The sequence below is a fragment of the Lineus longissimus genome, chromosome 17 (genome assembly GCF_910592395.1).
Source record: "Lineus longissimus chromosome 17, tnLinLong1.2, whole genome shotgun sequence".
NCBI classification, from domain to species: Eukaryota; Metazoa; Nemertea; class Pilidiophora; order Heteronemertea; family Lineidae; genus Lineus; species Lineus longissimus.
Window position 1 is genome coordinate 12720055 of NC_088324.1, and position 24539 is coordinate 12744593.

General features: G+C 40.7%; 3 protein-coding genes and 1 long non-coding RNA gene across 5 annotated transcripts; 3 read left to right on the plus strand and 1 right to left on the minus strand.

The window, feature by feature from the left end:
- The first annotated feature begins 115 nt into the window (after positions 1 to 115).
- LOC135501382 (transcription termination factor 1-like) lies at positions 116 to 6216 on the plus strand. 2 transcript variants are annotated; one of them, XM_064793469.1, is made up of 12 exons: positions 116 to 203; positions 620 to 1902; positions 2065 to 2250; positions 2665 to 2741; positions 3055 to 3157; positions 3449 to 3527; positions 3886 to 4022; positions 4304 to 4478; positions 4651 to 4737; positions 4940 to 5008; positions 5264 to 5346; positions 5844 to 6216. In XM_064793469.1, exons 2-12 carry the CDS (start codon positions 807 to 809, stop codon positions 5954 to 5956), a joined length of 2205 nt encoding a protein of 734 aa, XP_064649539.1. In that variant the 5' UTR covers positions 116 to 203; positions 620 to 806; the 3' UTR covers positions 5957 to 6216. The 2 variants fall into 2 exon arrangements, with proteins under 2 accessions (XP_064649539.1, XP_064649540.1); XM_064793470.1 differs by lacking the exons at positions 4940 to 5008; positions 5264 to 5346; positions 5844 to 6216 and having other exon boundaries at positions 4635 to 4712.
- A 758-nt stretch (positions 6217 to 6974) lies between these two features.
- On the plus strand, positions 6975 to 8705 carry LOC135501499 (uncharacterized). Its single transcript, XR_010449596.1, has 4 exons — positions 6975 to 7061; positions 7576 to 7704; positions 8271 to 8405; positions 8633 to 8705. It is a non-coding gene; the product is annotated as an uncharacterized LOC135501499 (long non-coding RNA).
- A 7784-nt stretch (positions 8706 to 16489) lies between these two features.
- Positions 16490 to 21074, minus strand: LOC135501479 (uridine-cytidine kinase 2-B-like). Its single transcript, XM_064793613.1, has 7 exons — positions 20832 to 21074; positions 20130 to 20289; positions 19690 to 19789; positions 19285 to 19427; positions 18996 to 19093; positions 18736 to 18784; positions 16490 to 18416 (listed from the first exon to the last, which is right to left on the minus strand). The coding sequence occupies exons 1-7, from the start codon at positions 20952 to 20954 to the stop codon at positions 18304 to 18306; spliced, it is 786 nt and encodes a 261-aa protein (XP_064649683.1). The 5' UTR covers positions 20955 to 21074; the 3' UTR covers positions 16490 to 18303.
- A 713-nt stretch (positions 21075 to 21787) lies between these two features.
- LOC135501481 (coiled-coil domain-containing protein 152-like) lies at positions 21788 to 24096 on the plus strand. The gene is made up of 4 exons (XM_064793614.1): positions 21788 to 21871; positions 22379 to 22615; positions 22859 to 22986; positions 23343 to 24096. The coding sequence occupies exons 1-4, from the start codon at positions 21835 to 21837 to the stop codon at positions 23580 to 23582; spliced, it is 642 nt and encodes a 213-aa protein (XP_064649684.1). The 5' UTR covers positions 21788 to 21834; the 3' UTR covers positions 23583 to 24096.
- The last annotated feature ends 443 nt before the right edge of the window (positions 24097 to 24539 follow it).

Here is a 24539-nt window from a genome sequence, read left to right on the forward strand (position 1 = left end):
GCAAAAATACGGAAAACGGAAAAACTTGTTGGTTGTACTTTCTTATCACGTCTTTATTTTATATAGACCCAAGATGGAACAAGCAATTTGATTGGATAACGAATTTGTACACAAAAGCACGTGGTGAACATTTTAGTATGAAAGGAGCAAAAATCTAGTATTTTGTAGTAATTTGAATATTTGAGACAGTAGTCATTGATTTGGTAATATGCAAACATCATGATACGAAAGACTTATGGTTCTTCGTATCGAAAAAGGACGAAAAAAAATTGGTTTAGACATCGTGTCCGACTATAGACACGAAGGCAGTGTAAAATTGTAAACAAATTGTACAGTTCCTTTGTCGGATAAGGAGAAGCCAACGTGAACATGGTCAGTTGTCAACAACAACTTACCAAGGGCAAACCTTATGTAGCTAACCATATCATAACAATCATCAACACGCCCCCTCCCCGCCCATTTTGTACCTAAGGGGATGGTGTTCACGTTCCACTTTCCTCTGGGCAGATGGGTGGTGACCAGCGACCGTCGATGCTGGCCAGCTCTTACTTTATATGGCTATGTCTGTAAAATCTGATTTTTTCCTGAGTTCACTCGAATTTCATTTTTCCTTTTCCAGCTAGATGTATACAAGCCCCCCTTGATTGTAAAAAGAAAACATCAGTAGCCCAGGGACTTGGTATTATAAGTCATAAATCTCCGAGTTGAGTTGAAAGATATAGACATCTATCTGTCTATAGTGAGAACATGATAAAGTAATGTCATGAAAAACATCTCTATGGCCTCGTGGTGCTCATTTATGTCGAATGCAACTGGAAAACATGGAAGCATTCTCATTTTCAACAGGGCAGAAACAGCACAAGAAAAAGAAACGCAAACATAGGGGGAAGGAAAAGAACATTGAGAAAGAACACCAAAAAGAAAAGCTTGAGAAGGGTAGTGTGGTATCAAAACATTGCCATAAGACTGATACAGGTACTGGTGATGTGCATAGAAGGAAACAGGAAAGTGAAAAACTCGCTCCCTCGGAACATAAAACGCATATGAAAAAGAAACACAAACATAAGGAAAAGGAAAATGAGATTGAGGATGATAAACAAAAAAGGAAGCTTGTCGAAAGTAGTGTGTTGTCAAGGAAATCCCATAGGACTGATTCAAGTAGTGATGATGAGCAGAGAAAAATAGACAGTAGACAATTACTCTATGCTTCTGCAAAGCACAAGAAAAAGAAACGCAGACATAAGGAGAAACATTTTGAGGTTGATACTGCCTTTGATAAAATGCCTGAAGAAATCATTGAAGAAACCACTGGTTCAGGTAGTGGTGATGAGCATAACAGAAGAAAGGAAAGTGGAGAAGAACTGTCTTCTTCTACAAAACATAAGATTAAGAAACACAAGAAAAATAGGATGCAATTTGAAGAAAATTTCTGTTCAGAATCATCTGGTGCAGTCAGATCATATTTAGGTGAGCCTGAAGGAGGGAAGAGAAAGAGTATTTTTCGAGTTGAAGATGAAAGTCCTCGAAAGAGGCACAAACATAAACACAATCACAAAAAAGACAGTGTTGTCAGAGTTGAAGACCAATCCCACACTTCTCCTGAAAATTCTGGTGTGGATGACGATTTGCAACATAAGGAGCTTTCGAAATCTGTAGCTATCGAATTAAGAGCTTTATTAAAATGTATTAGAAACAAAAAGACTGTTAGAAATTCTAATGATCCCACGCAGAAGGGGAAACGTGCAGCTGAATTGCCGGAAGAGACGGACAAATATGCTTCCAGTAAACTGAACTCTCTGTTGGAGCTGTTTAAATCTAAGAAAGCTTCATTTGATGAGTATAGGAAAAGCTTGCAAAGAGCTGGTGGTGAAGGAGAATCGCCAAACATGTCTGGAGTTGCAGGTAAGTTTCTGATTATTGATGCTGAAGTTCTAAAAGCTGCACACTTCGAAATCTGAAACAAGTGTTTAGTGAATGAATATGTATACGGTACATGTGTATAATTGTGTACAAGAGGCACCATTATGTATTAACAACTAATTTCTACTTCATCGTTTGTTTCAGGGGCATCAGGACCCATCCAAAATGAAGATTCCCATGGTGACCAAGAGGCAGCGGTGCAGAGACATTGGCGGAAAGGCGTTCCTTTGCTTACCATGGAGCAAGCAATAGCCAAGTTGGGCCGCGAGATGAAGAGTACCACTGATCAGAGCTACTGGAACGAGATTACGGCATTGTTGGATGAAAAGAGTTAGTAATACAATATTTATTTTTAATTTCGATTCTTGATTTGGAAGTTTTAGTAGAAGAGTTGCTATAGACTTGATATGCTCTTGGTGGGATCTATTGTTCACTGATGCTGTATGTATATAATGATTCTGCAGTTAAGTTTTCATGTGTGCTAGTTGTCAGTCATGCTTTCATAGTCCCTTTAAAATTAACCTATTATCCCCTCAATTGTCTTTTGGTCAGGCAGTAAGCTCTGATTTTGTTTGAGTTGCCATTTTTTTATCTGAGAAATTGTGATAGGTGACGAGGCCAACTTCTGCTGCTGGATGAAACACTGGTTAAAATGTCTGGTGTTCCGAAATGGTTACAAAGTGATCAATTGACATTTCTTGTGATGTTTTTAATTGTGTATCCAAACTTCATTTGATTTTTCAGTGATACCTTATAAAACTGGAAGTTGGTCAGCCAGGGAGGATGAAATTTTAATTACCAATTGGATTGATCTAACTGAAGTAAGTAGTGGAAAGTATAGAATTGAGATAATCCATACAAACGCTTCTTTGTCTTTTACTTTACATCTATCGTTTCTTTGGGTGTGTAAGAAAGCAGGAACGGACCGAAACGGACCAAAACAGGCCGGAACGGAGTTAAAATTTGCCGAAACGGAGCTTCTAGTGGTTTTAAATGGCATCTATAGGCAAGATAGGGCTGAATTATAAATTATGTTCATATAATGAAGATCAAACTTCTTTTCCCAGGCCCTATCTGGCCCGTTTTGGTTCGTTTCGGTCCGTTCCTGCTTTCTTATGATCCGGTTTTTTTCAGGAGATAAACTTTGGAGCAGAAGAAATCATATATGCCAAACGAACAGACGCAAATGCATCGATAAAAAAAGCTCTCAAGACAAGTAAATTTTATCTCCGATTAAGTGAGTCCATTGGCATTTTTACGTTTCATTCAATGGGTTTTGCAATAAATAGGAGCAAAGCGACTTGGCCAAGGTCACTAGTGAAGTGCCAGTGTCGCATGCATATTGTAATCCACAATGTTAAGATGTTGCATGCTAACCTTTGTTCGCAGTCTTTTCATCATCAGTCACTGGCTGTTAATACTACTTCTTTGAGAGTAGAATGAAAATGGATACTTGTGCCCATACCTGTCATTTACAAACATTTTCTATTATTACTGTATTACCAAATTATAAAACATGGTTTTTCAGCCAGTGGCCTCAATCGAACATCATACAGTGTGTACATAAGAGCCAGGAAACTATTTGATCCAAAACATCATGGACTGGAGTAGGTTATTCCTGAATTTGCTGGTTTAAATCACATACAAACAATATACATTAATGCCAACCTTCCAATGAGCGGTCCTGGCAACAAGTCAAGCTACGCCTATTGCAAAGGTTCACAAAGGGTACAAGCGATCTTTAGGTGTTGGAGAAATACATTCATCCCAAGTTGGGGTTTGATGACAAAGTCACAACCAGAAGGCTTATTAAAGACGTCTTTATCAAAAGAATAGCTCCCTTTAGAAAGGGAACCCTTTTTTTGCATATCTGTGTGTGCTAGCATTGGATACATGATTGAATCCCTGCTATCTTTGCAAATCCAAATACGATTATAATGCAGACAAATGTGATTGTCGTTTCAGCCTTACTGAAGAAGAAAAATTGCAATTGGACCAACTTACCGAAAAACATGGGAAGAAGTGGGGAAAAATCGGCGAGGATATGGGTTATTCAGGACAGGCTCTTATCAACTATGTTTACACTATGGAGCAGAGGCAAGGTATTTAGACAAAAACCAACAGTTTCTGTTTATTTACTTGTAGGTTTTTTACTCGAAGTCTGAGATTAAAGATTTGATCCAAGAGTTTAATTGACGACCTTGTGGTTGTGAGCACCAAACAGTCCTCCACTGATCTCAAATAACGTTCTACTCATTTTTGGATATGTGATGGCTTTGCAAAGACAATCAGGATTGTTTTTGTGAGATTCCTGTTGTTGATATTCATTAAAACAAAAAACTGCTATGAAGAGAATATTTACATTCTGTTTTCTTTGCTTCAGTAAACTGTGATCCATTTTCGGAAGAGGAGGATGAAGCTATTTTAGAATTAGTGCGTCAGGAGTTTGGAAAACAAAATGTTAGCCAAGTATATCGGGTGCCATGGGCTCGAATACTGTCACAAGAAAGCATCTTAACAAAAAATAGCAGGACGAGCAGCCAGTGTCGTGAAAGATGGTATGTATCTGTTGGTGTTTTTTCATGGTGTTAGAAAGTAGGACATTTTTACAAGTGTCACACAACCATGTTCAAAATTCTTGAAAATTATCATTGAAAAGTGGATGGCAGGTTATTTTTGCAAGTACGTTTACAGCATTTTTGTGTCAGTGACAGATGTCTGCTTTTTTAGGTTGCGTCACTTATGTTGGAGGCTTGCCAACCCTGGAAAGATAAGGAGAATGTTTAGTGCAGCTGACCAAGTAAAATTGATTAGATTGTGAGTATACATGTAGAAAGGGTGTTTCTGCACTTGCACGTGCGCATGTACATATAAGCACACGATTACTACACTGTCTGTAATTACTTGTTACGAATACGACCAGTGGGGATCAAACCAGGGTCCTCTAATCTGATGACCAGAGCCAGTAGCCTGCAGTGTCTTTTAAGATGTGTTGGTCATTTCATCTTGTCTGTTGTAGGATATATGAGTCGGATGCTATGGAAGAGAACGAGATAGACTTTGACTACCTCCTGGAGGAATTTGAAAAGTGAGTCTTCATGTAGATTTTCCTGGATATGGAGCACTTAGTTTGCCTTTAAGGGAAAGTGATGCTGGTTTCCATGACATAATTGCGGGCTGATGTCAGGAGTAACGTTATGGTGCTGGTTGGCCGGTTCTATTCAGATTCGGATGAATCCTTGGTAAAAATTAGCAACTGCAAATAGAACGTCGCAATATTTTTCTAGGTTACAAACCCCTGGCATCTTTTCTCAGTGTCAAACCTATGTTTCTTTTTCCACAGCCTTCCATCACCATACAGGCTGAAAGAAATCTGGCACCAGCTTACATGTTTGGTGCCTGATTATCAGTGGAAACAATTCACCGGTAAGTTCTTCAGTGTCTGATGATGGAAAGTAGCTTCTAGGGTACTGAAATCACATATATTTGCCAGTCCTCTTGATACTAGCCAAGGATCTGTTGAGGGAACTTGGAACATCAATATTGGGATACAAGGTTTTCGGAAATGATACGGAAGGTACTGGTTTTCTCACCAAACATTGCTATGTAGGCCAAACCTGAGGCAGCAGCCGAGGTTTTGGGTGAAATGACAACCACAACCCACCAATTAGGGTCTGAAACTGGTGTCCTTACAAGAGAGGGTGTCCTTAACAGAGAGGTGTCTGTTGAGGGAGCTTCCAGTGATCCAAGCAGTAAATCAAGTATCTTGCTGCAGAGGTGCTGAATTGTCTAGACCGATGACCCAAGTTGAGACTGTGACGGAGAGACGGGCAACACAACCCTCACACGTGTCAGGTGCAGGCAACAAGAATTACGACCAATTTCATGTTTTGTTCTGTCATGTCTGTCTTGTCTACTTTCAGATATCATTGAATATCTCAATGATTTTCACATACCGAAACTGGAGAACAAACATAACTTAGTTCCAATTATACATGAAGATAACAGGGCAGATGAGGATCAGCCAGATGGGTGAATGATGGAAAAATGTGGCTAAGAGACTTTATCGTGGACCCGAGATTGGTGGCATAGTTGAGCACTTACGATGGGCTCATAATTAGGAAGGGGTTTTGTCCTGTGATGTCCTTCAGAAAGACACATGATCTCCCAACATTGCCTTTTCCTTCAAATAAGCTACAACTGCCCTTTGTACACTGCTGTATATAGTCATAACTATGAGTCATCAGTAACTGCTTCAAACGTTCTTTTTAAAAGTGAATTCATTTACACGTCCATGATGTCTCTGTATAGAATGTATGCTTGATTCTGAAATGATTTGAAAATATATACGATTTTATTATTTACCAGTGTTGTCATTCTATATATCTATGGACTTATTTCAATTGAAATTCTTGTACCTAAAACAAATGAGCAAAATCAAGATCTCATGGTGGTTGAACACTGGGGATCATTATCAGGAGGTCATTGGTCTCTCCAAGGATACCATGGACACCTAACCCGATATAGTTGCTTGGTCTTTCATATCGGACTCTCTTCCATCAACCTGGTACTTATGCCAGCGCAAACAAAACAAACTCTCCCATCCCAGTGGACAGTGCACTACCCCGACCCCGCTTGACCACCCCTAGATGCAGATGTTCTTTCTTGATAAACCCTGGCGCCGTGACAGCTCCTATCCCGTTTATAGCTTTTCCATCTGCTGCCATAGGAAAGTCGATACGGCTCCTATCCAGTTTTATAGCTTTTGCATGTGCGACCGAAGGCAAAATGGACCCGCCCAATGAGGTGTGGGGTGGAAGGGTAGGGGTGAATGAAATCTCACAAGACAAAAAAACAGGATCAATGCAGCGTTCTTTGCCAGAGATATTATTTTAAATTCATAGTCAGTTTTAGGACCCATACGTGGGTTGTGAAGCAAAAAAACGCCATTTTGAGGGTTAGTTTGTTGACCCAATACCCCGCCAAATTTGAGGACCATATTTGGTTGTTTCCAACCAATGACATCAAGTCATTGCTATCACGTGACGCCCGCACTCCTGCACGTGGACGCAGACGATTTATATTTCGGAAACTTCTGATATTTCGTGATCATTTTTGTCCTCTAAGAAAGTTTTTGTCAGGTAAATAACATAAGTTTTATGTCTGATTTCTTGTTTATGATCTCGTGTCCATAATAGGACCCATTCATTTTAATTTTAGTCAACTTGTTCACTATTTTTCAATCGGAGAAGTTAGCGCGATGTTTTGCGCGAAATGCGCAATGCGCCAAGTTGCGTCCATACTCAGAGAAAAAAATCAGCCGCGAAACGACGATCAAATCCTTCATCATCCTTGTGAACTAGTACCAATAATACTTATTTTGAGGTTCTCTGTGAAATTCGAGATCTATAGAAACAAATACTGTGAAAAAGTATTTGTAGGTTATCGTATACAAGGGATTTTAGAAAACGGAAACTTCGACCGACGGCAAGTTCTTGATGTACATGTAGATGAATACATTGTTTCGCGCAACAGTGATGATGATTTCATGGTAGTTTTTGATCATAAATCAGCCTGGTTTGACAGCTCCAAACTTGATAACTAGTAAATATAACTAGTTGTTCGTCATTGTAAGTCGTTCCTTTTGATTTTCAGGTGGAAATCTGCCGTTTCCAACGGTTTTCGGCGAGCTGATCCCACATGGGTTTTTCTCGTTGATGGATGAAATTGCATTCATCTCCTGGAAAACGTTGAATTGGCTTAGTAAACAGTTCAGGAACATTGGTAAGCAGTTAACATTCGTATTTCTGTTCTGCTTTTCGGCGATTTTGAGGCGAGAATGTAGGTGTGGCATTTGAAATACGCAGCTGAAAACTCTTTAAAAACTTGAATATCTGTGCATGATGTGTGCATCATTCAGTGCATCATTCAGTGCATTCAGTCACAGTGCATGGTGATGCTCTATAGCCTATAGGCCTACCCCACCAACATTAAACTGATATTTTATATTTTCGCAAACCATCTATATTCCAGCAGCAGCATAGGCAAACGTTTTACAGCCTAATCATGTAATCATTGGAATCAAAATGTCAGGAAAAGAATATGTGGCCCTAATGATTTTCATATGTTTCTGGGGGACCCCAGATTTTTACTTTCACAAGATTTAAGGTCAAGCCCCCAAAGTCCACCTACCCAAGATCAAGATGAAAATGTTGAGCATGGTGCCATTCTTTGAAATGTCTGACACTCTAGTCTTCAGCAATGAGCTTGGTCGAAGGAAAAGTTGAAAAGGTCTTGGATGTATAACAAGGCTACCCATTGTAAATATTCTTCCATCTTCTTGATTTTAGCATTTATTGGTGATGCCCAGTGTTGCCTAAAAGCACAGTTGTGGAGGAAGCTTTGCCTAGAGGAAGGTGGTTCCCAGCCTGGAGAGCAACAAAGCCAAGAAGGGATCACTCAACTGAAAATACCAGTATTTCCAGGTATTTCCAGTATTTTTATCAAACTAGTGGCTAACCACTGGCCTTATCAGAAAGGGATACCAACAGGGCTCAAACCCTCCTCCATGGCAAGACAATGAGGATGTTGTTCAAACAGAGGAGATTGGAAAGCAGTCAATCAAAGGATGTACACTTAGCGTGAAAACAAAGACTCTTGCATGTGGTAATAGCCTGCATTAATTATGATAAATCTTGATGTTTCTTTTCAGCCTAATAGCAAGATCAGAGGGCATGGTCCCCACGAAGGCTGTCCAAGGGAGATTCAGCAACCTACTTGATCAGGTAGATGGAGCACTTTGGTTTGGCGTGGCTCAAGTATGCAGGCAAACTGTCCATCAAAGGAGGTGGAGGCCTGTGTGCCGTGAAGTTACCTGTCTCTTTGTTTAGTGACATTCATTCTGCTGTAATTCTGCAGTTTAAAAAGTGCTTGCTTGTGATCTTAGGTGAAGTGAAAACTGCTCATATAGTGATAATTGGACTTGTGATAGTGAAAGATTATCAACAAGGACAGAAATTAGGGTTGTGCCGCCTGGGAACATATCTACGAGGTAACCACCACAGCTAGGCAATTGATGATGTATTAAACAACTTTAGAAAAAATTCATTGTGTTGCCCATAAAGAATGGGCCAGCCAGACTTGCTATATGAGATGCTCCTTACTTGCTATATTCCTTTCTTACATGACAAGTGCGTGGCGAGGAGGCAATCTGTACCCACTTAATTTATCAAGCTAGTGGCTAACCACTGGCCGTATCAGAAAAGGATACCAACAGGGCTCACCCTCTCCCATGGCAAGACAATGAGGATGTTGTTCAAACAGAGGAGATTGGAAAGCAGTCAATCAAAGGATGTACACTTAGCGTGAAAACAAAGACTCTTGCATGTGGTAATAGCCTGCAAATTATGATAAATCTTGAAGTTTCTTTTCAGCCAAATAGCAAGATCAGACAGAGGGCATAGTTCCCACGAAGGCTGTCCAAGGGAAATTCAGCAACCTACTTCATCTGGTTGACGGAGCAGTTTGGTTTGGCCAGCTAAGTATATGAAGGCAAAGGAGGTGGAGGCCTGTGTGCCGTGAAGTTACCTGCCTGTGTGTAATCCTGCAGTTTAAAAAGTGCTTGCTTGTGATCTTAGGTGAAGTGAAAACTGCTGATATAGTGATCATCGGACTTGTGACAGTGCAATATTACCAACAGAGAGACAGAAATTAGGGTTGTGCCAATGACACAACTAAAAGTTGATACCAGTATGACAATGCATTTACAGTCAGTCAATGTAAACTTGACCATAGTATTTGAAAATTCGATGACAGCGTGGACGAGTCGCCTTGAAACATATCTACGAGGTAGCCACCACAGCTAGGCAATTACCTAGCAATTGCTATGATGAGATTTCAGTAGCCAGTCTGCGATAGGATGGATGCTTCCAGATGTCCGAGTGTCCGAATTTCATGTAAAATTGTCAACAAATTTATGATAATTAAAATGGTTTGCGTTGTTTTTCAGCATGGTTTCAAGATCAGTGGGCCTGGAGAAACCACTTTGCAAGGATGCTGGGAGACACTTGTCACCCCTGGAATGCCTGCTGTGAACAAGAGCTTGGGCTGAATCAAGCAATCCCCTACATGTTGTCGGCACCACCAATGGAAGGACTGAACATGTATCCAGTGGAAACTAAAGGCTTAATATGAACTTTGTCCCTGAGGTTGTCCGAGAGAGACTCTGCACCATACAGTAGGACAGGTGGTTTAGTGACAAATACAGTAGGACAGGGGGTTTAGTGACAAATACAGTAGGACAGGGGGTTTAGTGACAAATACAGTAGGACAGGGGGTTTAGTGACAAATACATGTACCCTCTGCTGTACAATGGAACAAGTGATTGTACAATGGAACAAGTGTCATTTTGTTTGCCAAAGTAGCTTAAGGCAGTGTTAGTGACCCATTTGTTTTCAGTTTACAAAGCCATCATGATCAATTGCATTGATCCCTCAAAAGATTGTTGGAGTGGCTCTATTAAATGTAACAAAAATATCCAACACCTGGTATTCTAGTTACTGTAGGTTAGCTACTGAAGTGAACTTTTTGTTTTCACTTTTAAAAACCTGTACGACTTGCCGCACTGAAGGTCCCTCCAGAGATTGTTGGACTGGGTCAATTAAATGTGACAAAAATATCCAACACCTATTTACAAATGAAGTGAGGGGTCAGCCTTTTGGTGTAACTCCATATAACTGTCTGGTGATATCGCTCTGGGCTTGTGACATTCTGATCGGTCTGAAATAATCATTGTCGCCCATCCCTCAATTTGAGGCCTGTGCCCCGATGGTGGAGTTGAATGGCGAAATCAAAGGGGCATGACGGCGGTTAAACCTATTGCGAATGGGCAGCATCACAACCAGTTCTGAGATCTGGGGGTGGTGTAGGATATCTGGTTGCCACGCACACATCTCCTGAATCTGCGGTGGGTTGGTACCCCACGCTACGTAAGGGGAGGTTCTGGGTAAGACTTGGTCCACGTGAATAGGTAATACCTGAAAGATGAGAAGTTGCGAATGGTCGCCTTAGAATATGTCCTTTGACCAGCTAGTGCTAACCCGGTCACTGTCTCCAGGTCACCATACCTTGGTCAATGAGCGGGCGAAGAACCCAATGGCTCCGTCAGGAGTACATCGTCAACTTCAGCCCGTAGTCAAACCGGTGCACGCACAAATATCTTAGCTGAGAGTAGGGGACGTACTTGCTTCTCATCGGGGTAATACAGTACCACTGTATACAATGACCCCATTTTAGTTGGATTTTACTGAGGAGTGGACGATAATGAGAATTTCAGGCCAGTCCGATTGTCACCAGTTCAGAGGGCGATTACCTGATAGTTATGTGGCATTCCATCAAACGGTGAACTCTTTCACATCCTTTGTAAATTAGTGTTGCTTGTCACATGTCACATTCAATGGCTCATTTGAGGATAGTTTCTGTGATTCTACTTTACCATGAGCAGGCCCATTAAAACCTAAACTGTGTAGTTTGTGCTCTGTAGTATGTGATCTAAAAAGTTGTAAATCTGGTTATTGGAGAAAAGATTGTACAATGGAATATCCGCGGGATACCCTAATCTGAGAACCAAGAGGCAAGACGCTGTTAAAGAGCCAATTAAGTGCTGCCAGGAAAGCCCCGAGCCAAAGAAAAAGTGTAGGCTAATGAAACTTTGGGAATCCTAAGCCTACAGGTACCCTACTTGATAAAAAATAAATTTATTATGTAATCATTTATGACATTGTAAGAAATCGTCGCCTTGATAGCAGTATGGTTCACAGTCTACCATGCCAGGATTTTTTATTGTACTCTTGTTATGCCGTCAATACAATAGAGCGGGTACAGTGTACATTGAGTCTGCACTTCATACACTGTGTACAATCGCACTTGTTTGTTATTCCTGCCGTATCATGTAGCCTTGCGCAAATAGTGCAATCAAAATTGTTTTAAAAAGGCATGATATTGCCCAAAGTTGTAAATTCTTGTTTGAAATCTGCCAATTCAAGCAATGAGATAGTGGTACTCTGCCTATCTGTACTATAAAAAAACCGACGGTTATCGCGGCTCTTGGCTCTAAGATTAGGGTGTCCCAATTAATATCCACACCTGGTATTCTTTAGTTACTGTGTAGTGACCTTTTTGTTTTCACTTTTAAAAACATATGCGATTTGCCGCACTGAAGGTCCCTCCAGAGATTGTTGGACTGGGTCCATTAAATGTGACAAAAATATCCAACACCTATTTACAAATGAAGTGAGGGGTCAGCCTTTTGGTGTAACTCCATATAACTGTCTGGTGATTTCGCTCTGGGCTTGTGACATTCTGATCGGTCTGAAATAATCATTGTCGCCCATCCCTCAATTTGAGGCCTCAGTGCCCCGATGGTGGAGTTGAATGGCGAAATCAAAGGGGCATGACGGCGGTTAAACCTATTGCGAATGGGCAGCATCACAACCAGTTCTGAGATCTGGGGGTGGTGTAGGATATCTGGTTACCACGCACACATCTCTTGAATCTGCGGTGGGTTGGTACCCCACGCTACGTAAGGGGAGGTTCTGGGTAAGACTTGGTCCACGTGAATAGGTAATACCTGAAAGATGAGAAGTTGCGAATGGACGCCTTAGAATATGTCCTTTGACCAGCTAGTGCTAACCCGGTCACTGTCTCCAGGTCACCATACCTTGGTCAATGAGCGGGCGAAGAACCCAATGGCTCCGTCAGGAGTACATCGTCAACTTCAGCCCGTAGTCAAACCGGTGCACGCACAAATATCTTAGCTGAGAGTGGGGGACGTACTTGCTTCTCATCGGGGTAATACAGTACCACTGTATACAATGACCCCATTTTAGTTGGATTTTACTGAGGAGTGGACGATAATGAGAATTTCAGGCCAGTCCGATTGTCACCAGTTCAGAGGGCGATTACCTGATAGTTATGTGGCATTCCATCAAACTGTTAACTCTTTCACATCCTTTGTAAATTAGTGTTGCTTGTCACATGTCACATTCAATGGCTCATTTGAGGATAGTTTCTGTGATTCTACTTTACCATGAGCAGGCCCATTAAAACCTAAACTGTGTAGTTTGTGCTCTGTAGTATGTGATCTAAAAAGTTGTAAATCTGGTTATTGGAGAAAAGATTGTACAATGGAATATCCGCGGGATACCCTAATCTGAGAACCAAGAGCCAAGACGCTGTTAAAGAGCCAATTAAGTGCTGCCAGGAAAGCCCCGAGCCAAAGAAAAGGTTTAGGCTAATGAAACTTTGGGAATCCTAAGCCTACAGGTACCCTACTTGATAAAAAATAAATTTATTATGTAATCATTTATGACATTGTAAGAAATCGCCGCCTTGATAGCAGTATGGTTCACAGTCTACCATGCCAGGATTTTTTATTGTACTCTTGTTATGCCGTCAATACAATAGAGCGGGTACAGTGTACATTGAGTCTGCACTTCATACACTGTGTACAATCGCACTTGTTTGTTATTCCTGCCGTATCATGTAGCCTTGCGCAAATAGTGCAATCAAAATTGTTTTAAAAAGGCATGATATTGCCCAAATTTGTAAATTCTTGTTTGAAATCTGCCAATTCAAGCAATGAGATAGTGGTACTCTGCCTATCTGTACTATAAAAAAACAATGGTTATCGTGGCTCTTGGCTCTAAGATTAGGGTGTCCCAATATCCACACCTGGTATTCTATAGTTACTGTGTTAAGTGACCTTTTTGTTTTTACTTTTAAAAACCTATGCGATTAGCCGCACTGAAGGTCCCTCCAGAGATTGTTGGACTGGGTCCATTAAATGTGACAAAAATATCCAACACCTATTTACAAATGAAGTGAGGGGTCAGCCGTTTGGTGTAACTCCATATAACTGTCTGGTTTGAACTTGTGACACTATGATCGGTCTGAAATAATCATTACCGCCCCCTAAAGACCAAAAAGCTAGCCACGCTGCCGATTGAAAAAGTTGTGCATGATCTGAATAAAAACTGAAATTGTAGAAGTATCATTTTGTTTGCTTTATTGTACAGCATGACTATAGGATTGGAGCTGCAGAAAATGTCGTTACTGCATTTTAGGTGAAGTATATGCCTACCTGCAAGCTCCGCTCCTGTAAATGGTTTGTGCAAGAGTGTCTTTAAACTTAGTTAGTAATAGTTGCTGCCAGTTCTCTGGAAAAACTAATAAATAGAATTTCAAGAAAACTACCTTGAGAGCCCCTCCTAGTTGTGCCTTGCATACCTGTATTGTTTGCGCAAGATGAAGCCCAGAATTGTCCTTTCAACAAGGGCATGGCTGGGACCAGACCACAGCTGGTTGTGACATTTTCCCAGCCATTTATGGTGTCTGCACAAAGACGTTAAAACTGAAGCCCTCAGTCCCAGTACAAGTGCAGAACACCTGTTGCATGTTATCGATGTAATCCATACAAGTAGTGATCACAGCCTCCAAGGACAAGCATATTATTGTCATTGCCAGTTGAAGGCGGTTGTGGCCCCCTGGCTATGGACATCTTACAGTTGAGGCAATGCTGTGCCATAGGGGTAGTGGTGGTGATGGGGGATACCATACATGAAAAAAATCATTCATTTGTTGTGGAACACAACAAACTGAGACGGCTCAAATTGTCCCAGATCTGCCCAGTCGAGATTTTGGGGAACGGGGTACACTAACAAGACTAGCTGTGCATTGTATGTCCACCAAAATCCAGCACCAGTTCATATAATCTTTTGAGGAACCAGCTCCAAGGAGACTCTGGACGCAATGAACTGGTCTCGCCTTGGTGCCTGGTACATCAAGGAAGGACAATCGGGATGACAAATGGACTGCACAGTAGTCTGGTCCTTAGATGTGACACTAATGTGTAGGTCTTGCCATCACTGCTTGGTGGTCTTGTCCGACAGGGACACCTAGGCTCTATTAACTAGCCTAGTATATGAAAGTACAGAAAGGGCCCATAAAACCCCCAAGTTGTGTCTCATTACATGTGCAATAAGTCTGTCTATACAAAATGGCCTAAAAAGCAAGCCCAAAGCTGTGCACTATTTCCTTCATTGACTAAGGCGACAGTGGTGCTATCTAGCGACAAATATTTGAACTGAAAGTTTTGAGCGAAGATTTCAGTTCTTCTATTTGCCGCGAGACAGCGCCACCTTCGCTAAAGCTCATTTGACCCGCTGATCTTTCAAAGACACCGATTGTGACAAACAGCACACGAGTGTGATGTTGTCCATCTGAGGATTCCGGACAACTAGTTTAACCATGACTGAATGTCTCTTGTCAGTGTTTGTCTGAGGGACCTTGTTCTGAAATTTTTCATCTAAGGACAGCTGGCATCTGCCACTGCCAATCTCCAAGAGGTTGTCAATCTAAGGAGCATCTTAAAATAGGTCAAAGCCTAAAAGGCTGAACTTTATTTTTGACTGGGGTGTTCATGTTCAGTTTCACCATCCAAACTTGTGAGACTTCATCATATTTTTGAATGAACAGTCACTGATCCTGGTTCAAAGTGTACAGTGTTACATGGGTCTCAACTCCCTGGGCAGCCCATCATGTCCTTCTAATTTGGTCTCCTTATGGCGAGGACGAGGGGAGGAACGAGGTCGGTTCCACTGCGTCCGAAGTGTACATGGGTCATGTTCGGGTTTTTTGATGGATATGTGACAAGGTCTGAATTATTTGACCTGGTGATCCTTTTTATCTCTACTCTTAGTTTGTGATGGCTTGTAAATTGTCTGTAAACCTTTTTGAAACAGATGAATATCTAAGATATGAAGCTACAGCATTCGGTTTTTTAGTCTTTTGAGAGGGAGAGACAAAAAACCTTCGGCTTTAATGTACATGTATTTTGAGATGCTCCCTCACACTATTCAGCAGTTCAATTCTGTCATGGTCATTATCACCAGATATGGATTGTGACATGGCCCATTAATAGACATTGGACTTGGTTTTGTCTCGCGCACAGACTGAAGATCATCACATTCCATATAAATACAGATTGTGACATTGTCTCCACTATAGATGGTCAGTGATTGTCTCCAACAGGGACAGAAATATTGAGACATGGTCTCCAATTGGGCTGGATTGGTTGTTACGTACAAGTATATACATCTTCTTCCCAGACAGGTGGAGTTCGAAGTTGTATCCAGGTCTTGAAAGTCTCATATACACTGTGCACTTGACTATCCCCCAGCCATTCTTCACATGAAGGAGACTGCTGTCTGTCTGGTTTATACAGATGGTCCTGCCCTTCAATTTGCAGAAAGTATGCATGAGTGGCACGGCAGATCACACCCAATCAAACAAACTCATTTCCTTAGACAACTTTATTTTACAAATGATATAGTACATAGAAAAAAAATACCAGTTGAGGTAAGTATGTTCTTTGAAGCCAAACTGACACCAGTAAATGTAAACCGTAAAGCTTTCCACAAGCCTTTTCCAAGGCAAAATAACTGAAAGGTATTCACTCACCCCCTTTTCCCAACTCCTACAAGTCCAACAAGCCTTTGTTGCCTGTCACTGGTATTTCGATCTCATGCACTGGTGTGAGTGCGGTCAATCGAAAAAAAATCTATGTCTTCCCAAACCCCAACAATTGTTTTCATTGCATCAACGCAGCTGTCTCACTGAAAAAGAGGCAACGCTTCTTTCATACATTGTTAGGGTTATGACAAACATCAAGACTTAGTTTGACAAAAGAACCAAGTAAATCAGATCATATCCCAGGTAGATTATCCCTAAATTCAACCAAGAACCATGTTCCCTGGATCATAGCCCAGACAGAGTATCCCTATATTCAACCTAGACCCTGGTAAACTAGCACATATCCCACATATATTATCCCTAAATTCAAAGGTTGAGCATTCACCAATTTCTTATAGTCTTTCAGCAAAATAAAAGAAGCCCCATTTCCCTGGTTTTCCAAAGATGAGTCCATTTTAATTCTCATCCAATGTGGGTGATTTCAAAATTGGTGCCAACAATGTTAACAAAACAGGTTTCAAGATGTGCATTACCAAAATATGTGTCACACTTGGGTTTACACCAACTTGAAAATCCATCAGCGGATCAGATATTACATTTCTAGCATTTAAAAGCTTGGTGTCTGCCAAGTTCTGATGACAGCCACTTTCGAAAAACACCCTATTGTCCATTTACAAAGTCTGTGAGACTAGGATATCATCAATTGCTGACATATTGAACATGGAACAAACTTCAGAAGGCACTGATCATGTAACAAAAATATGTGACTTAAAATACAAAATAAATGTGCAAGGCAAATTGGGGAAAAAGCTAGCCCATGTCATTTTTCTTTCTTCCCATACTCGAGAATTGTCAATACGACAATACAACAAATTGGAAGGATTATATCGTGTTCCACTGCAGCTAGTTTTACACCAATTTACCTTACAGGTCCGATTCAACAACAACATATTGAAATTCCTCTCGAAAAGAGTTACCGTAAATCACAACCAAAATATGAATTCACATCGCAATATCAAACTGTTTGTTTCACTGAACAAAAGACGACCAGTCAATTGCAAATAACAACATTCTCAAACATGATTTCCATATTTGTCTGTTATTTAAATTTAAAGAAAACCAATTATTCATCAACCTCCTTGATTGACACCTTATTCATTTACATTTATTTACACAGGCGTTGAAATGATATGGGAACCTGGATTATTTTGCTTGTGATGTATTTTCCAACAGCAACACAAAGATGAGATATCATTTCCTCGATCAACTAATATGACCATTTTTATCTAAAGGTAACGAAATTAACATATTTTATGTATTCGTTCTATAGAAACAATATAAATGCGGTGACCAGGTTTTATGTTTTCAAACCATTTACGGACATTTCTGTGACCCTAAAATTCAAAAGGGAAGAGAGACTTCATTCCCTTAATGTCTAACGTACTATTAGTTCCTTTGTGTCTCAAAAAGACCCCACTATACTCCCATCAGAACTGTTCCTTCATATACAGCACCTTCAAATACTCTGACCATCCTTATAGAAATAAATGTCTCCAAAATGACAAAGATTGAAAACGCCTTTGGTCCAAAAAAAACACTGATTATTAGTGTCTATGTTAACTTTTGATCTTAACTCATAAAATAATGCAAGGAATAAAACGGGGTTCAGAACATTTGATAGAGCAATCAAATCAATCTTAGTGCATAGACACTTGAACAGAATTTTTTTAACCCTCTTTATATCTTCAACATTTTCTGTGTTTAGATCAAAAGTCAATAACAGAGACACCGAAAGCACTGATGAAATCTTCATGATTGAACGATTGTCAGTTGTCTTTTCTCCGGTCTTTTTAGCTAATGCGGCCGACTGCTTGAGAGTGATTCGGAGACATTTCTTTCACGTTTCTTTGGCTTAGACTTTGGTTTCAATATCTCCTGAATGTGCTGGACAATCAGATCAATGGCAACTGAAAAAATATTAAGAGGATTATTCAAGCAGAATTAGAATGAAAATCACCTAGGTGTTGTTCATTTAGTACATGAAACCAGGGGAGGGAGGGAGTTCGTCAACCAGAAGTTCATTTTGCATGCAGGTGGAGGGGAGGGGTGGGGTGGGTTGGATTGAAAAGATGACGATTTGAACATCTTAATTCACAGTAACATGTCTCTAAGTATGAAGGTAGAATTCAATATCCATGACAGTTTATTGATTTCAACATTTCACAATAAATCATAATTAGGTATGGATTTGTCAATTCAGCATTATTGTCAACTGGTGGCTCTTACCTTTGTTATCTGCACCCCTGGGAATAATGACATCGGCATATTTTTTTGTCTGAATAGCAAATTGACAAAAATAAGATACGAAAAACAACTGAGTACAACTTAGTTTTACAAAAATTTTAACTTTTCAACCTATGGCAGAGGCTGCAACATCTACTTGTGGGTTGGCACATTTGGAAGTCATGTGTTTAATACATTTTTACATTAATGACCTTATGACCAGAATTTCACAATAAAAGTGTCATAATGACAAATGAACTTACTGGTAAGCAGAATTCCTCAAAGGCAGGTTTCACATAGGTGGTGTACTGATTCAACACTTGTTCCAGGTCTCGATGCATCTCTTTGATGTCACGCACAACTGCCAGAAGATATGAAAACATTGACAACTCAGTGTTGACACAGGTTTTTGATTTGAAAGAACGTTGTTGTCCTAAGTAATATAATGTTTTTTTGTGCAAATACCCTAATTTTTCATTTGTTTTTTCCCTAAGTTCAAAGACTTGTCTTTGGATTGGCAAACTGAATATGATGACACAAAGGAATACCAACCTCGTCTTGAAAGTCTTGTGTCAGGGTCCGTGTCTACGAATAATTTCATGTTGAACATGTCGACAATATCCTTATTATAAAATACCAAGATGCCTTCTACTAGGACCACATCAACTGGAAAAACTGTTCTTGGTTCATCCATCCTGTAGAATGAAAAAGATTACAAACTACAGCCTCAGTTTGTAATCAAAATTATACTTTCTCAGACTCGGCTAAGACAGAGACATATTTGTTTGAATATTCCTTTTCTACATTTGAGAAAACAGCGATTGACGCAAATATAATTTAGTTAGAAATGAGCAATAATCTGCACAGATTATTGCCAGTGTGTCAGTCAGACTGATATACATGTAATTAACTGGGATTTATGAGTAGTCATCGGACATTCAATACTATTATACAAACCTTCGACTGCTGCCAATATCATATCGGGGTACCTTTACTGGGTCTGTTCCTCTCTTGATCGCCTGTAAAGTTTCTTTCATCATGTCAAAATCAAATGCATCTGGAAAGAAATGCCACATGACTTATTCTTCAGATTGAAATTCTGGTAATGGATGGTACGCCCCGTGCCTATACTACCCAGCTTGATATCAGAGTTTTCTCTCCTAGAATGATCACCTACGAGGAGGGCTAAGGAGGCCTGTCGCCCCAATTGAACTCATACCAGAAAGACCATATCGATGCAAAGAGCTTTTAGTGTCAGTCACAATATGATTCAAGGATACAGCTAGAGCTACACTAAACAGACAGCACCACAATCCATCAAGTAGTAAGAATGATGACCTCGGATGGTATGATTATTACATTACAAACGTATACACCCAAATAGACACTTTACTTACTTGGATGATCAAAATTGTAAAGTCCCCTCTGAGCTCGATCACGTTCTTCTTCATCCAAGTTCTTGTAGAAGCAATCCTGGCTGATGATGACCACTTGGCGGTTGTTGGAATCAACGTCTGTTTGGCCTAGCAAGTCCATCACTCGCTGACACACCGAGGTCTATATAATGAATTATGAACATGTAAAACCTCTTAAAATAATGAAACCATTCATGATCTATTTATACAACCGATAACCCTTTATGTTCCAAGTAAAAAACACACGTGTGATGAGTCAGAGCCCTTGTTCAATTGTTGAAACAATTTTTTTTGTCGAATCCGTATAGCTCGCCTGTCCTCGGTATTTAAGGCCTTTTTCTTTTTCGCGGTTTTGCCAGATAGCCTCGCCGGTACCACCTACACATAGTACACCAAGTCCTAGGCCTGCACCTAGGCTCGGGAAAACTACAAACCATAGGCAGAGGCCTATTTACAATATATCTTCATGGTTAAAGACGCCACACAAAACCAATTGTAACAGTAGGCTACATCATCATGACATGCTTACTGCATGACATGCAGCATGTTGATCCGAGTAGGCCTATATCGTACATACATTGCGTGCATTGCATGCATTGCATCCTGCATGTCATTGTATGTACTGACGACGACATTCTTTTTCTCGTCACAGCGAATGAAGTCGGTCTTTTTATATTTCATTACCTTTCCTGAAGATGTTCCTCCTGCTACTCCAATCATGACAGGCCTTGGAATGTCCTGCATACCATTTCTATAGCCCCTTGAAGTGCCACGTCTTCCATTGAAACTCGTGCAGCTCGAAGTCATTTTGTTTTCAGAGTCTCGAAAGTTATCGAGAAATTAGCAACCGTATTTACGTATAGCAAAACTCAAATATCACACTAAGTAACAGTTTTTTTGTATATCCCTTACTGATATCTGTACGATCGAATGCATGGTTATATTATGTTATATTTTTTTGTTTAATATTATTTGAGGCAATGCATTTCAGATCGGGGGACTTAGATCGAATTGGCCGCGGGAAAGTTCGAAGGCGGCAGGTTTAATAGAATTGATGGTTTTTATCTCAAGACATCGGGATCAGGAAACTCGTATTGTCATCGCCTTTTATATATCCAAGTTTTTAAGTGGTTTAAGGTTATGTAGATGTAGATATTTACCCAAAGGGATAACGATGAATGTAAGAGAAGAGCGCCGATTAAAATGGGCGTGGTTCATGCGCCACGTGCCCGGGGCCACGTGTCGAGGTTGGATGCACATTGATTCAATGCATACCGTCCATTCTCCAAGCGGACATGATATTCGATGTCATGTCATCATAAGGTTTTTGTGTATTTCCGGCCCTCATCTTTGGTTTTGGGGTAGATTGGCACGGTCTGTTCACACTGATGATTCGCATGATTGCGACGTCTATATTATAGCCTAATACCCGCCTGACAACCACGACATTTTTTGAAACAATTTCCCCATTTTCCTGTTGCAGCTTGGAACTCGTGAGCCGGACTCACTCGTAACGACACTTTCACGAAATATGTCATTGCACGATGATTATGAGGATATTGGTAGCAAAGTGAAGAATCTGGACAGCTTGGTCAGAGAATTTCAGAACTGGCAACAGGCCTACAGCAAATTGATCTGGGAGAACATAAATCTCCAGACAGAGTTGAAAGATTTGCATAAACAACAAATGGACAACAAGGACGCCAACCAACAGTTGAAAAATGGTAAGAAATTATTTAGAAAATTGTCCGTCGCGAGGGCAGATTGCGAAAAGCAAGCATTTAATGCCAAGTGTAAGATCATTAGGCCTATGCTGATGTGTAAGCCATCCCTACTCTAATTCTTTCCTGTTCCGCCGATGTCAAGATTTATATGCATGTACCCGGTATTTAGACCAGAGTTAATCTGACTATAGTGCTCAGAGTCTGAGCACTGGACATTGCATGAAAAAGGAGTTTGTTTGCAAATTTCGCCTACGGCCAAAGAAAACCATGCCGATCCACCGTCGTTGTGCGTAATATAAAGTGAAAGGAGGAGACATTAGGACTGATATTCACCCCGATAAGTCCGCATGAAGAAAAACGTAGGTTGACCAGATGTTCATGATATATAGTATACGTCCGGCAGCCCGGCGTAGACTTAGACTTAAAAGCATTCTCATTTACTAAATATAAGTTTCCTGTGCAGAATGTCACAATCTGACCCAGGGTGATCTATATTGGCATTTGCAGAATCTCGAAAGCTTCAAGAACAAATAGATAGACTTCACTCTGTCTTGAAGACAAGATGTGACGTCCAGAACGAAAACAGAACTCTGAAATTGGAACTTGAGAGTATGATAGAAGCAAGTGCAAAACTGACTCATGAATCAGCCATTCAGTTTGAGCAACTGCAAGAACAAGTTGACCAAACGAGGAAACAACACAAACAAGAGATCGAAGACCTGGAAGAGGTTCAAAGCGCACAGGGTGAGTCGAAGTCGACGCTCATGATTTCTACATACAAATATAATTTTATCCCCAGGCTCGCATCCACTGATGGTGAATTACTGTGGGGCGACGGGAGGGGCGGGCGTAGGGACAGTATATCGAATGTGTCAGTGTGTTTGCAATAAACAACCACCTCATGCAGTGGTAGTCATCTATGAGCCTCGAGTGTCAAGATGCATAGTGTAAGCGAGATTATTCCTTTCAACGTCTTTTCTTCACCAGCTGCTGCTGATAAGGCGACATACGAGCAAAACCTAGAGGATAATAAGAAGGAGATCCAGAATTTGGAACAGAGAATGGCAGACATGGAGAAAGAGAAGCATTCGGAGGTAGTCAAGCTTCGACTTGAGGTAAGCCTGCATTCTCTCAATACTCATCACACAATTCTATGCATGTATATATACTCTTTATAATGGGATATGAGCAGATCAATTTGTGAATGATGACCCTTGATGGGTCAAGATGCTACGTACATGGATAGACTACTGCAGAAATGCACCAGCAATGGACTCGAAACTTAAAGGCATGATTCCGGTCGGTGCATTGTGATCGTTGATCTCCAACCTCGGTATAAATCTTGTGTAACTGGTCAAGGAGACAACCATAAAGCAACCAAAAACAAAATTATTTGTGCTCTGAGGCACATGGCCTTACTTGTGGCCTTTGACCACAGATTTATTGAGTAAAATTTTCATTTCTTCCTCAGTACGACGCTAGACTCCTGAGGCTACAAAAGCAGACCAGTAGGGTTCAACAGAATGCAGCAGCCTCATCGAACCAGGAAATATTCCGCAAGAAACTCCAACATGCCAAGTCCGAGTATGAGAGGGAGATCTGTGGCCTGAGGCGGACCATCTCTGATCTCGAGAGTCAGACATCCAGGAACAGTGCGGGGAATTTGTCGTCAAAATTGGGCCAACTTCAGCCAAAGAAGAGAAAGTTTTAGTGGTTCCCATCGTAAGATGACGTTGACTTTTCCAACCCTTATTGAGACATTCTTTATTCTCTCGGAGTTTGAAAAGTGCAATGTAAAACAATACACAGTTACGGGTATACTTTTACAGTGCAGCTGAGAAGAACATGTACGTTGATCCCCTGTCAATGTTGTCATGTTGATAAGGCTTTTTCTGACTCGATGACCATGTTAATAATTTCGAATCGTTCTCGTTTTGTGTTTGCAAAAAGGGCAAATTTCCGGCACTGTGGAAAAGAACGGTAACTCCCAATCGCGTGCGTGAAGTCGGCCTGTAATCGTGTCTGAACAGCATTTGCGTGCTCACCAGACGTCGAAGACGCTACTTCTGGAAACTGTGGAAGTCCGTGCGACATATAAATCCTTTCTAAACTTGTTGTAACGTTAGGCCCCAGTTGTTGTCGCAATAAATGTTTCGGTCGAATACCATTCACTTATCAGTTCCATGGTGTGGATATTCTTGTTATTTCTACATTGGTATATAAATCTGCATGCAACTTTCGAGAAAACGCATACGAGATAGTGTCATGCCTGGGCCGGTGCTGCCTCGTGCAGGAAGAAATATGATGGAGAAGTTCATGACGTGATAGCAGCAGAGAACTTTTAATCATACGCTGATGAATTTAGTACATACCGGTGTAATGTTTTTGAGTGTTTCTGTTTTTGAGTGTTTCCCCTCATTGTTTGGGAACGCTCAAAAATAGATTGACAAGTTTTTCTGTGTATCCCCCTATTGAAAAGTCATGGTCTCTCTAGCTGCCTATTGTTTGGAAACACTGAAACATGGGGAACAACCACAGATGTTACACCGGTATGCATGTGTAAAAGAGGACACATATACATATGACATTCGTGATCTGCAGCCAAGTGTGCGACTTTGGAAACAATGGAGGGTCTGGGGCGCTCCCTCCCTAGAAAAAAGAATTGGGA